Source organism: Ranitomeya variabilis, chromosome 5 (assembly GCF_051348905.1).
Source record: "Ranitomeya variabilis isolate aRanVar5 chromosome 5, aRanVar5.hap1, whole genome shotgun sequence".
In the NCBI taxonomy this organism is placed as follows: domain Eukaryota; kingdom Metazoa; phylum Chordata; class Amphibia; order Anura; family Dendrobatidae; genus Ranitomeya; species Ranitomeya variabilis.
Genome location: NC_135236.1, coordinates 29,256,984 through 29,271,963, shown reverse-complemented (window position 1 = coordinate 29,271,963; position 14,980 = coordinate 29,256,984). Strand labels below are relative to the sequence as shown.

Genomic DNA, 14,980 nt, shown 5'->3' with positions numbered 1-14,980 from the left:
GGCGGGAGATAAGGGCATGCACTAGTGGTTTTCTATACGAAACATGCGTCGGGTGCGGTGGTCGCTGGGACCGGTGACATCTACTGGGTAATTAGTAATTAATATGTGATTTGCACTTACTAGTGTGTGTATTAGGCACTTTACTGGCATATGTTATACCTACCTTTGTCAGTTGATTTTCTGTTTGGTAGCTACTCTATTTTACCTATTGTCATCCTACACTTACTGAAGTAGCGAGCACTTGCGCTCAACACTGGTCGTCATATCATCATCATCATTTTTTTTTTTACTTTTTAAAACCCTAAGCCCAACCCAAACACTAAGCCCAAGGCAACCCTAAGCTCAACCCCAACACTAAGCACAATCCCAACACTAAGCCCAACTCCAACCCTAAACCCAACTCCAACCCCAAGCCCAACCGCAACCCTAAACCCAATCCCAACACTAAGCACAATCCCAACAGTAAGCCCAACTCCAATGCTAAGCACAATCCCAGCACTAAGCCCAACCCCAACACTAAGCACAATCCCAAAACTAAGCCCAACTCCAGTCCTAGCACAATCCCAATACTAAGTCCAGCTCCAATCCTAAGCCCAACCACAACCCTAAGCCCAACCCCAACACTAAGCCCAACCCCAACACTAAGCCCAACCCCAACCCTAAGCACAACTTCAACCCTAAGCACAATCCCAACACTAAGCCCAACCCCAACCCTAAGCCCAACTTCAACCCTAAGCACAATCCCAACACTAAGCCCAACCCTAACCCTAAGCCCAACTCTAACAACAAAAAAATAAAAGAAATAAAAATTATGGAATGACAAAAAATTAATGTGACTAAAAGTCACAGTGATGCAAAGGGGAATGACATACTAATTATTGGCTTTTGATCACTGAGATAGACCCTATCACAGTGATCAAAAAGAAGCACTTTTCCTTCATTTTAAATGTGTTTATTCCTTCTGGCAGAACAGAGGTTTATCGGCCATGTTGGAATTCCCTGTGCTCACAGCTGAGCTCGGTTAGCCACTCCTTTCCCCTTTATAATCTAGGCTCTGTTACAAATCCTTGTCAGAGCTAGCATTTGCTGCATGGTCAACGGAGGGAGAGGAGCACATATGATGAAGAGAGTTGGAGGAGTTTTCAGTGACTGTTACTTGGTTCGTATGTGTGGTAATTCCCTATCTTTCTCTGTTTTGGTTTATTGCACTACCTCCATGCCCCAGTGCATTCCTCTGTGATATGTGAGTGAATATTTTGTATGCCTGGAGTTTTCTGTTAACCCTTGTTTGTGTTTCCTTGTTTGTAGGGTTGGTGTACTACAGTGCATAGTAGTGCCTCCCTTCCCTGGGTAGGGGAAGAGAACAGGCGGAGGGATAACTCAGGAGATGAGGCAAGGTTGGCAGCCCCAGCATTATCTTCACCTTCAGAAGTATCCCCAGGAGTAGGGCAAGCTAGGGGGTGCCCTAGTGTTAAGGACAGGGAAGAAGCCCTTGGTCCCGTGTCAGCTATATCATGACAGGCATGCTGCTCTCGTGTGTGCTTTCAGTGTGTGTCTGTCGGAAGTTGGGGCAGCTGCAAGAAATCTCCCTAAGTAGAATATATGTGTTACCGAGAAAGAGCTTGTCCTGTGAGGGGACTGTGATAGCCCCCATAGTGGATCAGAATAAAAAAAGAGGTGGTACTCAACCTCACCTCCTGATTTTATGCTTCTCTTCCTGGTAACTTCCCAACACACTGGAAATTATGGAAATGTTTGGCTGAACAGACAACTCGAGCCATTTCTGGTGAGCCAAGAAGGAGCAAAAAACGTGAAGACCAGTGAGTACATTTTGGAATGGAAGCTGTGGGAGAATTGAGGATGAATATTGTGTTTATTTATTTTTATGCCAGTTTTTATTCCTTGGACAACTCCTTTTATTACAATAGTTTATCCAGGTCCCGGGTCATGCCAGTCTTTACACTCTGAGAGCAGAAATTCCAGGAACCCTGGATCAGGAACCTGGGATAACAGATCTTAGGTGGATCCCGCCAAAACTGGTTGACAACCATGTTGCATCTGTGCAAATTTTTAGCAGTTTTATGGGTAAAGTTGAAAATCGTGAAAAGGTAATGGACTACAATTGAATGGCATCGGGTGGTGGGAGCAGCTTTATACTGGCAGCTGCTCCACATCTCATAATTTATTGTTAGTTTTAGGACTGGAAAAAATGGTGACTGACAGTGATTGACAGATGGATTGACGGGACTCCACTTCATTGGCCAGGTCACTAGTCTCTGGACTGGGGTGGTGCAAATCTCTTACCTTCTTACATTGTTTTGTTGGGAATTATTTTTACGGCATGTATTTCGTGGTTAAGATGTCATGACAACATGATTGTCCAGGTCAGAATCAAATAGTATTTTAGTGGTGAAAAAAAAATTGAAACTTGTAAAAAAGATAAAAAAGCATTTGATTGTGTCGCCATTTTTCAAGAGCTGTATGGTTTTCATTTTTTGGTCTATAAAGCTGTGTCAGAGCTCAATTTTTGCAAGGCAAGGTGAATTTTTTATTCCTACTATGATGGGATAGATAAGTCATATTGACCTTACAGCATTTTGTTTGCTGTGTTGCGGCAATAAAAAAAAAAAACAATTGTGGCACTTTGAATTTTTTTCTGTTAATTCTATATTGTGATAGATCAGACTTTTATAGATGCAGTTCTACCACTTTTTTTAATATATTTTTATATTTAATGGGGAAAAGAAGCGATTCGTGTGTCTTTGTAGTTTTTTTTTTAACTTTTTTTTTCTTTTAAGTGCATTTGTTAGTCCCCTTAGGAGACTTGAACTTTTAATTGTGTGTTTCTTCACTACTGCTGTATATAATAAAAATTACTATCTCCTAAATCCTCGCTACAGGTTGTGTTTCAGTGGATCTCCATGATGTGATGGCAGGCATTGAGGTATTCAACAGACCCCCGCTGCTATACCAACCCATCACGTAATGGGGCGGCCAATGGGAGTGTTGAATGCTGTGCCCCCAAGAAAGCGAGCTGTTAATGCCACCATCAGAGATGGACAGCGGAATTTAACAGGCACTGGCGGAGTGGGGCTGTTAGAAACAGGTCCCAGCTACCGGCTCACATCATCCTTGTACAGCTGTCAATCACTATTTAGGACCTCCCCCTTGACTCGTCATATCGAATGAGTAGATATTTCAATGAGTGACTTGCAAGTTATACTGAATCTTTTTCCAGAATACCAATCTGGCCAGCTTTCTTCTGCTGGAACCGTCATGTGACTTGATAAAAATAACTAATTAAACTACTCATGATCTGTCCATTCTAAAAAAGGACAATATGGTTCATATTATCCATTAAAAAGTTTTAGTACTATAGTTTTGGTTTTGCTGTGTTATAGCACCACCCAGTGGTGGTTAAATTTATAACCTGTGTTTTTAGTAATAATTAGAGTGTTGCATTGTGGGATTGCACCAAGGAATCATGGGATAGGAAAACTCCATTTTCTCTCTGTGTATTTCCCTGGACACACGTGTTAATCTGCTGTGTTGGAACTACCTCACTTAGTTGCCATCCTGGTTAAGTTTATCCGGTAAGATTGTTATCCCTGTTCTTGCAATGTACAGAATGTGATTTACTGTATAGCAGCCAGTACTTAGGAAATCTATTATCAGTCACTTGCTGTATGTAGTTATATGTAGAAGTTGCGTCATCCTGTATATTTTTTCCTGCTAGTTGTAAAGTATCAGCTGTGCTGTTATTTGGCTCAATACTTATCCATGTCATTTGTATTCTTATAGTTTTACCGCGTTTACAATACCTGCTACCAATAAACAAGTTACACTACAGACAACAGTCTGCTTATTTGGAAGACAGAAGTGGTTTATGCTGTATGTTGGATCACACACCGTATCAACGTGTATGAAGACAGAACAACTCATAAGATATTCTGAACATTTTTTATTGTTCACTTTTAAGAATTGTTTTTGGTAGATCATACACTGCAAAATCAATAGTTTACAAATCAACAAAAAATTACATTGCAATGACCCAACACCACCAACTAAAGCCCATCATGACCTACCATCATCCATTACCTCCCACCACAACTCACCATCAACCACAAGAACCCATTATCACTTATTTAAATTCATGACAACCCATCATCATAGATAAGCACCGGTCACTACCCACAACCCACCATCATCCATCACAGCCCACCATCACCAACTATCAGACTTCAACACCCAGTAGACCCCACTATAACCCATCAATGTCTTCCTCCACCAAGATTTTAAAACAAAACCTACCATCAACCACAACAAACCAACAACTACCATCACCTCCTACCACAACCCTGCATCACCCACCACAACCTACAATTGCATCTTAACATCTACAGAAGCCTACCATAACCCATCACTTTCTTCCTCCACCACCATTATCCACCATTAACCCCCCAAACACCACAATCCACCATGACCTACCATCGCACCTTACCACCCACCGAAATCCACTTTCTTTTATCATCATCCAACACAAATTACAATCATCCACCACTGACGTTCCCTACCTCATCCATCACCTGTGATACACATGAAAAAAACAGTTCTAACTATGTAATGATATTCTCAGAGAGGGGACACTGAAAGACAATGATTTCATTATATAAGTTTGATTAATAGTATTTTCAGTAACCTTAACATATGAACTTGACATCGGTGAGACTGAGGTCATCATGGAAAGCTCCTTGTTTTGGCAACACTCTGGTTTGGATTCCACGTATTCCTTCATAACATGTAGTGCTCCATGGTCCATAGTTTCCCCATTCCTGCCCATCTCCCTCTTCGATGGAGCCGTCTGAGCACATAAACTTGATGTTGTTCGCAGCTGTGTTATCAGTTGAGCGACTAGGCTCAACTCTTAGGCTGAACCTTGTGAGATATCCCGACTTGCATGAGAAATATTTTCCCCAAGTTCCAAAGCTAAAGGTAAAGCAAAAAACATGCTGAATACAAATCCACAATGTCTTCTTATACATCGCTAGGCAGACTATTTTTTAAGACCATAGTGACTAAAACTTGGACTTAACTACTAAGTTTCTTATTCCCTCTCTGTGAAAAACCCTCTTTACCCAACTTAAGACCATGCACATTTTCCTAATTCATGACCAGGGATATATTATTTTAGGAGATCAGATATTCAATTTTTTTTTTCTGTTTTTTTTTGTACAGGGACTATTTTTATGTTATTTTTTTTATTCATATAGATATTTTATTTTAGCTGATATCAAGGGAAAATGTGGAGAAAAGATGACAATCAAGTCTCTTTTAAGAGATATGTTAAATATAATAAAGGTAGTTATATAAAGATAATTATTTTTTTAAGACTGCAAAGGATGACTATAGCCTCATCCCAACGTCCATGCTGCACATATGCGCGTTCTGTCCCTATTTTTCCCAGATTTTGCATTATAGTCTGTGTTGACGTTTTTATGTCCACTAGATGGTGGCCCGATTCTAACGCATCGGGTATTCTAGAATATGTATGTAATAGCAGCCACATAGTATATAGTACAGGCCACGTAGTATATAGGAGCCATGTAGTATATAGCAGACAAATACTACGTGGCCTGTGCTATATACTATGTGGCTGCTATATACATACATATTGTATAATACCCGATGCGTTAATACAGGCCACGCAGTATATAACAGTGGCCATGCAGTATATAACACAGCCCAAACAGTATATAACACAGCCCACGTACTATATAACAGCCCACGCAGTATATAGCAGCCAAGCAGTAGAGAACACAGGCCACGCAGTATATAACACTGGCCACATAATATATAGCACAGCCCACATAGTATCTAACACTGCCCATGTAGTATATAGCAGCCACGCGGTACATAACACACGTAGTATTTAGCAGTGTGGGCACCATATCCCTGTTTAAAAAAATAATTAAAATAAAAAATAGTTATATACTCACCCGCCGGGATCCAGCGAAGCTGCCGCCATCTTCCGTTCCCAGGATGCATTGTGAAATTACCCACATGACTTAGCGGTCTCGCGAGACCGCTAAGTTTTCTGGGTAATTTCGCAATGCATCTCTGGGAACGGAAGATAGCAGCAGCCGCGTGCGGCTCGGCGGACTACGGAGGGTGAGAATAGCAGGTTTTTTGTTTTTTTATTATTTTTAACATGACATATTTTTACTATTGATGCTGCATAGGCAGCATCAATAGTAAAACGTTTGGGGCACACAGGGTTAATAGCAGCGATAACCGAGTGCTTTACCCGCGGCATAACGCGGTCCGTTACCGCTGGCATTAACCCTGTGTGAGCAGTGACTGGAGGGGAGTATGCGGGCGCCGTCGCTGATTGGTCGCGGCAGCCATGACAGGCAGCTGGCGAGACCAATCAGCAACGCGGGATTTCCGTTACGGAAGTTGCGGAAAGAAAGACGGAAGTACCCCTTAGACAATTATATATATAGATTTTTTTTCCAGCGGCTCGGATGAAAAGTGCCAATATAAGCCTATGCATCCATGAAAAAACATGGACAGCTCACAGTTGGCATCCATGTGCCTTCACTGTGTTGTCTGTGTAATTTCTTTCTTTATCCATTTGTGAAAAGTACTGGTGAAACACTGATGATACAGTGACCAAACACTGAAGACATATGGATCCAAAACACAGGTACAATTTTTTTTTTTCAGGGAATATGAAAAATACTAACGTCTGAATAAGTCCTAAAATGCATTTTAAATTGTGACCTCTATTCCTTACAATTAATCTTATACTATAGATATATGCATTGATTTGATTTGTCAAGTGCAGGGCTGGATGGAACAACCCTTTCATTTCTTATTCCTTTTGTTTCCTCCTTACCTTCCATAAACCCAAGCCTAAGGGGTGGACATATAGCCAGTGCAGCTGCATTGGTGCCCAGAGCTAGAGGGGGCCCTTTAGGAGGTTATTAATTAATTGGCCTGTTGCTCGGAGCCCAAAGCTTCGGGGGCCCATGGCCAGATCACCCTCATCATATCCAGCATGCTGGACAGGGAGTGATTCTACAACTCTGCTGCCTAAAGGAAAAAATGGCAATGCAGGAATACATCCTCAGCTTCTTTCCTCTGTGACTCAGAAGTGCCTTGCTTTATGCCATCAGCACACCACACTCCTGTGTCATTTAGAAAGTTGCCAGTGCAGTAGAAAGAAGCGATGCTTCGGGGGAATGTACGGAGAGGTGACTGTGGATTTTGTTCCCCAATACACTGGGGAGAAGACAGTGAGGGGGTTTGGGAATGGGCTAGAGGACAATGAGGAATGTGAGGGAGAGCACAATGAGAAATGTGGGGGAGAGCACAATGAGAAATGTGGGGGAGAGTACATTGATAAATTTGAGGGAAAGGACAATGATGGATGTGGGGGATAGGACAATGATTGATGTAGGGGAAAGAACAATGATGGGGTGGAGGAGAGAACAATGATGGATGTGTGGTAGATGACAATGCAGAGGGATGAGTAGAGGACAATGATGGATGTGGGGGAGAGAACAATGAGAGAGGTGAGGAGAGAACAGTGATGGATGTGGAGGAGAGGACAATGATGGATGTGGAGAAGAAAACAATGAGTGGTAGAGAGAGGGCAATGATGGATGTGGGGGAGAGGACAATAAGGGAGGAGGAGAGGACAATGATGTATGTGGGGGAGAGGACAATGAGAGGGTGAGGGAGAGGACAGTGAGGGGTGTGGGGGAGAGGACAATGAAGGGGAGGTGATATAACAATGAGGTGGGTTGGGGAAAGGACAATGAGGGATGTGGGGGAGAAGACAATAAGTGGGGTTGGAGAGAGGATGATGATGAATGGAGAGATGACAAAAAGGGATGTGGGGGAGAGGATAATGAGGGATTTGGGGGATAGAGCAATGAGGAATGTGGGGAGAGGACAATGAGGGATGTGGGGTAGGAAAGTGATGGGACATGGGGCGAGGAAAATGATTGGATGTTGTGGAGAGTAAAATGATTGCATGTGGGGGAGAGGACAATAATGGGATGTGGGGAGAGGACAATGATGGATATAGGGGAGAGGACAATGATGGATGAGGGAGAGGACAATGTTGGGATGTGGAAAGAGGATTAGGATGGATGTGGGGTAGAGGACAATGAGGAATGTGCGAGAGGACAAGTAAAAAAAAAAAAAAAGCACCGTGTGCATGAGACTTCAGGGATTTCATTCACTTTGCTTGTACTGTAAAACCTTGCATACTTTCCATGTGCACATAGCCTTACAGGTAATTGTGGAGAGTCACAGACTGAATAATTTATATTGGGAGTCAGAGATTATAGTTAATGGGAGGAAGAGTGATGCTGATCACTTTATATTTTGATTGGTGCGTGGCTAATAGTATATTAATGGTGGAGTACATATCTGTATTCAGGGGTACAGTGCAAGAGAGACACATGTATTATACAATGAATGTGACCTTGTTATTTTTAGGACTGCGGTGATCAGCGAGTCATGGCTGGGAGATGTCGACATGAAAGTCTGACCAGATGGAGAAGAAACAGCAGAAAATTATTCTAATCAGACGAGACGTCAGCGGTAAGTGCCTGGATGTAGATATTATTCTGTATCTGCACTGTGTGACATGGAGTGATAATGTTATGTTTAAAATCCCTTAGGCCACATTCTCACATTCATGAGATATGTCCATGTGCTGCCAGATTTTTTTTTATCAAACAGTACACGGACTTGTAGAGTTTTATAGATCCATTCCCACATCCGTGAAAGTCACGGACCTGAGAAAGAGATCCTTGAGGATCAGAGAATCTCCTGTTCTGATAATCTGACCAGCAGATCAGCCTCCTCCATTAGAAAAGAAGCTTTTTCATGGTCCATCAGCTGTCAATTTATATGTAATAGGAGAGGATGGTATGTAATAAAGAACAGGGTGCTATATAATCTGACATGTAAGTTACGGTGCTGTACATAATGACGGAGAGCACTGTGTAATAAGGGATGGTGCTGTACATAACAAGGGAGAGCACTGGTTAATAGGAGATGGTACTGTACATAACAAGAGAGGGCATAGTGTAATAAGGGATGGTGCGGTACATAACAAGAGAGGGAGCTGTGTAATAAGGCATGGTGTGGTGCATAAAAGGATAGGGCACTGTAATAAGGGACAGTGTTGTGCATAACAAGAGAGGGCACTGTGTAAAAAGGGACAATGCTGTACATAACAAGAGGGCACTGTGTAAAGAGATTGTGCTCTACCTAAGATAGGGCATTGTATAATAAGGGAAGATTCTGTGCATAACAAGAGAGGGCACAGTGTAATATGGGACAGTGCTTTACATAACAAGAGAGGGCACTATGTAATAAGGGACGATGCTGTACATAACAAGACAGGGCACTGTGTAATAAGGGACGATGCTCTACATAACAAGAGAGGACAATGTGTAATAAGGGACGGTGCTGTACATAACAAGAGAGGGCATTGTGTAATAAGGGACGGTAGTGAACATAACAAGAGAGGGCAATGCGTGAAAAGGGATGGGGCTATACATAAAAAGAGAGGGCACTGTGTAATAAGGGGGCCAGGCACATTTATTGCACAGGGGCCCCAAGCTGTCAGTGTCCACCCCTGCCTAGCCTTATCTGCTTCAGCTATTATAGGTGCCAGCTAATGTAGATATTTTTTGATTACAATCATATACTCTAAAAAAAATATGAGAATGGTTTTTCACAGCAGCCAGCCTTTGAACTAATTTTCTTATTCGAAAACATTAAATGGATTGGTGTTTGGAGTTCTTTATGTAAATTGCCTCTTCTGAGAAGAAGAGGACTTAACTCTATAGCGCCACCTGTTGGAAGTAGCGATCCTACAAGTGACAATCAACCCTTTAACGAGTCGGGTTCTTTAGTTATAAACATGGTTGTCCACTATTTGTTAGATTCTTGTGTTTCCATTTTACAAGCTCTACTGTTCCCGAAGGTCAATTTATTTACTTGAGCTGAGACTATCTTGACAAAAGGGACCTCTGACTTTGTAAGATGACTGAGTCCCACTGTAATTGTAGACAGTCGTGTTCTTGACAATGTTAAATGTCTGGTACTTACTCTCCTTCTTTGGAAGTAATCTTCTTCAGTACATCCCAAGTTGTAGATTTAGTACAGTGCAGCCTAATTGAATTCAGAGCCGAATCATCCAAAATATCTTGCCACTCCTCCACCTAAGAGAAAGATGAAATATTTAAAAAAAATAATGACTGTCTGCACATCCATCCTAGTTCCTGTTATGTATATGAAGGAGAACCGTGTATTCCCCGAAACATGTTAGTAACTCTTTTGGCCATTCGCGCACTCCATATGCCTGTGACGTCACACGCCGGCCAGCCTCTGTTGGCCATTTTTTTCCTATTGCCAAGCAACCAGGGACGCCACTGGCCGGGGCTCCCCTGACTCTGCGCGGTCTCCCTGATTTCTTGGAGCCCCATGGTTCTTTCTCATGTCCTTCAATTGCCACCTGCCACTTCGGCAGGAGAACGGGGAGCAGTCATTTAGCAGGTCAGTTGCCATTGAAGTTGCACACTTTGCTATTTTAGCAGCAGATCATTTGTATTTGCTTGCACTGCTTATATTGATCTCTTGATGCGAGGACTTCTATTACGTGTGATCATATTTCAGAGTCTGCTGTTTATAGACAACTATATAGCAGGTTAATTGATGAGTTTTCATTAAAGTTGCATATTCTCATGTGTGGGGGATCATTGCCTATTATCACTGTAAGCATCTTGTGGCATATCGCACTGCTGTCAGTCATTGTAGCTGCACACTTTGCTATTTTTAGCAAGAGATAAACTACATTTGCTTGCACTGCTTATACAGTGTATTGTATGCGTGGTTAACACTGCACAGGTAATTTGCCTTTTGGATTCAGCATCACTGTTTTAGAGTATTTATCGATTACGGTAGTTGTTCTACAATTAGGGTATTTTCTGGGAGGATTTAGGTGACCACCAAGAGGATTAGCACGGCAAACCATTTGTATATATTTGCTTTGCCAGCAGCTTTATATCCTACATAAAATCGTTTTTTAGGTCACCTCTGTCTTTAAGGGTGCTGGTTTTGTTGTTGTATAAAAATATAGAGACCACTGCACAGTTTTATAAAAATCAGCTTCTCTACATGTCTGACAGCCATTCCATTCCAGTGTCAGTTGAATTCCAACCAGAGGACACCTCATTCTACTTAATGTGCTTCTGATTAGGTGATCACCTGAACAAAATCTGATTTAATAAAGGAAAGGATAAAAAACCCTGCTGTGGTGGTCACAATCCTCCTGCAATAGGACAAGCTGGATGGGAAAACAAGTGCTAGTAATATCCCAAAAGTAATAGGAATGAAAAAATAACTTTTAACCATGCCAAAGGAGTTGAAAAGAAAAGTCTTCAGGGAGGAAAAGAAGGGCTCAATTCTGGCTTTACTAGCAGAGGGACACAGTGAGCATCATGTTGACTCCATCCTTAAAATTTCTAAGATGGCAGTCCATTACAACAAGATCAAGCAGCAGACATTGGGGACAACAAAGCTACAGACCGGCAGAGGGCGAAAATGACTCTCCACTGACCGGGATGACGTCATCTTATTTGAATGTCACTCAGCAACCGCAGGATGACATCAAGTGACCTACAAAAGGTATGGCAAATGGCAGCTGGGGTGAAGTGCTCGGCAAGAACAGTTCCATCTGCTGTCTATTCCATTTGCACAGCAGCATGTGAAATTGTCAAACAGTGTTGCTTCCTAAGTGTCCACTTAGGAAGCAACACTTTGCCTTCACAGAAGTTTGATTTACTTGGAGTTATATTCTGTTGTTTAAATGTTCCCTTTATTTTTTTGAGTAGTATATATATACACCGTATATATATATATATATATACACCGTATATATATATATATATATATATATATATATATATATATATATATATACAGTGGGGCAAAAAAGTATTTAGTCATTCAGCAATAGTGCAAGTTCCACCACTTAAAAAGATGAGAGGCGTCTGTAATTTACATCATAGGTAGACCTCAACTATGGGAGACAAACTGAGAAAAAAAAATCCAGAAAATCACATTGTCTGTTTTTTTTATCATTTTATTTGCATTTTATGGTGGAAAATAAGTATTTGGTCAGAAACAAACAAACAAGATTTCTGGCTCTCACAGACCTGTAACTTCTTCTTTAACAGTCTCCTCTTTCCTCCACTCATTACCTGTAGTAATGGCACCTGTTTAAACTTGTTATCAGTATAAAAAGACACCTGTGCACACCCTCAAACAGTCTGACTCCAAACTCCACTATGGTGAAGACCAAAGAGCTGTCAAAGGACACCAGAAACAAAATTGTAGCCCTGCACCAGGCTGGGAAGACTGAATCTGCAATAGCCAACCAGCTTGGAATGAAGAAATCAACAGTGGGAGCAATAATTAGAAAATGGAAGACATACAAGACCACTGATAATCTCCCTCGATCTGGGGCTCCAGGCAAAATCCCACCCCGTGGGGTCAGAATGATCACAAGAACGGTGAGCAAAAATCCCAGAACCACGCGGGGGGACCTAGTGAATGAACTGCAGAGAGCTGGGACCAATGTAACAAGGCCTACCATAAGTAACACACTACGCCACCATGGACTCAGATCCTGCAGTGCCAGACGTGTCCCACTGCTTAAGCCAGTACATGTCCGGGCCCGTCTGAAGTTTGCTAGAGAGCATTTGGATGATCCAGAGGAGTTTTGGGAGAATGTCCTATGGTCTGATGAAACCAAACTGGAACTGTTTGGTAGAAACACAACTTGTCGTGTTTGGAGGAAAAAGAATACTGAGTTGCATCCATCAAACACCATACCTACTGTAAAGCATGGTGGTGGAAACATCATGCTTTGGGGCTGTTTCTCTGCAAAGGGGCCAGGACGACTGATCCGGGTACATGAAAGAATGAATGGGGCCATGTATCGTGAGATTTTGAGTGCAAACCTCCTTCCATCAGCAAGGGCATTGAAGATGAAATGTGGCTGGGTCTTTCAACATGACAATGATCCAAAGCACACCGCCAGGGCAACGAAGGAGTGGCTTCGTAAGAAGCATTTCAAGGTCCTGGAGTGGCCTAGCCAGTCTCCAGATCTCAACCCTATAGAAAACCTTTGGAGGGAGTTGAAAGTCCGTGTTGCCAAGCGAAAAGCCAAAAACATCACTGCTCTAGAGGAGATCTGCATGGAGGAATGGGCCAACATACCAACAACAGTGTGTGGCAACCTTGTGAAGACTTACAGAAAACGTTTGACCTCTGTCATTGCCAACAAAGGATAGATTACAAAGTATTGAGATGAAATTTTGTTTCTGACCAAATACTTATTTTCCACCATAAAATGCAAATAAAATGATAAAAAAACAGACAATGTGATTTTCTGGATTTTTTTGTCTCAGTTTGTCTCCCATAGTTGAGGTCTACCTATGATGTAAATTACAGACGCCTCTCATCTTTTTAAGTGGTGGAACTTGCACTATTGCTGACTGACTAAATACTTTTTTGCCCCACTGTGTATATATATATATATATATATATATATATATATATATATATATATATATAAAAATCCTAGTCCCTGTCCATACATCTGTACTAGTCCCTGTCTTTATTTCCATCCAAGTCCCTGTTTATATGTCCACTCTAGACCTTGTTTATGCATATATTCTAGTCTCTGTCTCTACGTTCATATTGTGTCCAGCCTATACGTCAGTCCTAGTCCACCCCACGCCTTGCCTTTTACATCTGTTCTAGCCCCTGTTTATTCTTTCTAACCCCATGGTTTAATTCACCCTCTTCCATACATTACTCACCTTGAGATCGAAGCCTCGTGCTCTCGTTCCGTCGTCACAAACCTCCATGGGGCCCCAGTCACCCTCTGGAATTCCATTTGGAACAGATAAAATGCTTTGACCTGCCACAAAGTTCTGTAGAGTCACCAAGAGAAGAAGGACAGGCAACATCTTGTTTTCTGTGTGAAGGATCCTCCTGGATGGAAGTTGGTGGTAGATGGTCATGGCTGTTTGCAGAACCCTTCATATATGAATATTACAAGGAACTTGGCCAGTCACCAGTTTCACATCTGATTTCCTGGTTTATTCTTGTTCTAATTGATGGACAAAAGATTATTATTCATTAAGAAAAGATTTGTTGTTTCCCTATGGTTTCATAACTCTTTGGCTGTTCTTATCATTTGGCATTGCCATGGACTGAATACTGAGGATCTTGTCTTTGTGTTATTGCAGAGATCATCATGGCCCTTTGTGTTCTCTACGTAGGTGCGTAGACATGTGGCAACAAATCACATAATTTGCTCGCTGTTGGAATACAAAGGGTGACTTGATATGCCGGATTTTCTTTTCAGATTCACTACAAGGAAATCAAATACAGGACTTGTCCATTCCCCTGATGTTTTCCAAGATGGATGTATTGCAGATACGAAGAAAAATCAATTCTGGAACTGACAAAATATAAATTGGGAGAATTCATTTACCCAACTCCAGACAAAACAAGGATACACGAGATGGTCCAGACATAAGAAATAGGTCACCCGAAATTATGGATGTTTATGGTGGTGGACACTCCATTGTATTCTACAAACCCATTGTAGGAGGGGACCTGGCACCAAACCTATATTGTAGCCCAATGCCAAAAAATGTTGGTCTGCTTGCGTAGTCATATTTTGTTCATATTAAAGTATGAAGAAACAAGGTAGGTCTTAAAAACGGGGATCTGTTATGACCCCAATGGCGAGGGTCTCAGAGGAACAAGTAAGTCTGCGAAGTACAAAAATACAGCTCATAGGGCAGTGGTAACTGGGTTGACCATATATCTACTCCTAACGCCAACACTAGAAGTAGCCGGGGAACATGCCTAC

The 14,980-nt window shown here is 41.8% G+C and overlaps 1 protein-coding gene across 1 annotated transcript; it reads right to left on the bottom strand.

Moving 5' to 3' along the window:
* Positions 1-3,946: 3,946 nt before the first annotated feature.
* LOC143774217 (vitelline membrane outer layer protein 1-like) lies at positions 3,947-14,135 on the bottom strand. The gene is made up of 3 exons (XM_077261598.1): positions 13,917-14,135; positions 10,138-10,250; positions 3,947-4,986 (listed from the first exon to the last, which is right to left on the bottom strand). Exons 1-3 carry the CDS (start codon positions 14,118-14,120, stop codon positions 4,701-4,703), a joined length of 603 nt encoding a protein of 200 aa, XP_077117713.1. The 5' UTR covers positions 14,121-14,135; the 3' UTR covers positions 3,947-4,700.
* Between the last annotated feature and the right edge of the window lie 845 nt (positions 14,136-14,980).

Excerpts from the sequence above, each read along its gene's own strand:
- LOC143774217 (XM_077261598.1), bottom strand. The coding sequence starts at position 14,120 with ATGACCATCTACCACCAACTTCCATCCAGGAGGATCCTTCACACAGAA. Across the intron at positions 10,251-13,916 it reads CACGAGGCTTCGATCTCAAG|GTGGAGGAGTGGCAAGATAT; the intron begins GTGAGTAATGTA and ends TCTTTCTCTTAG. Across the intron at positions 4,987-10,137 it reads ATTACTTCCAAAGAAGGAGA|CTTTGGAACTTGGGGAAAAT; the intron begins GTAAGTACCAGA and ends CTTTACCTTTAG.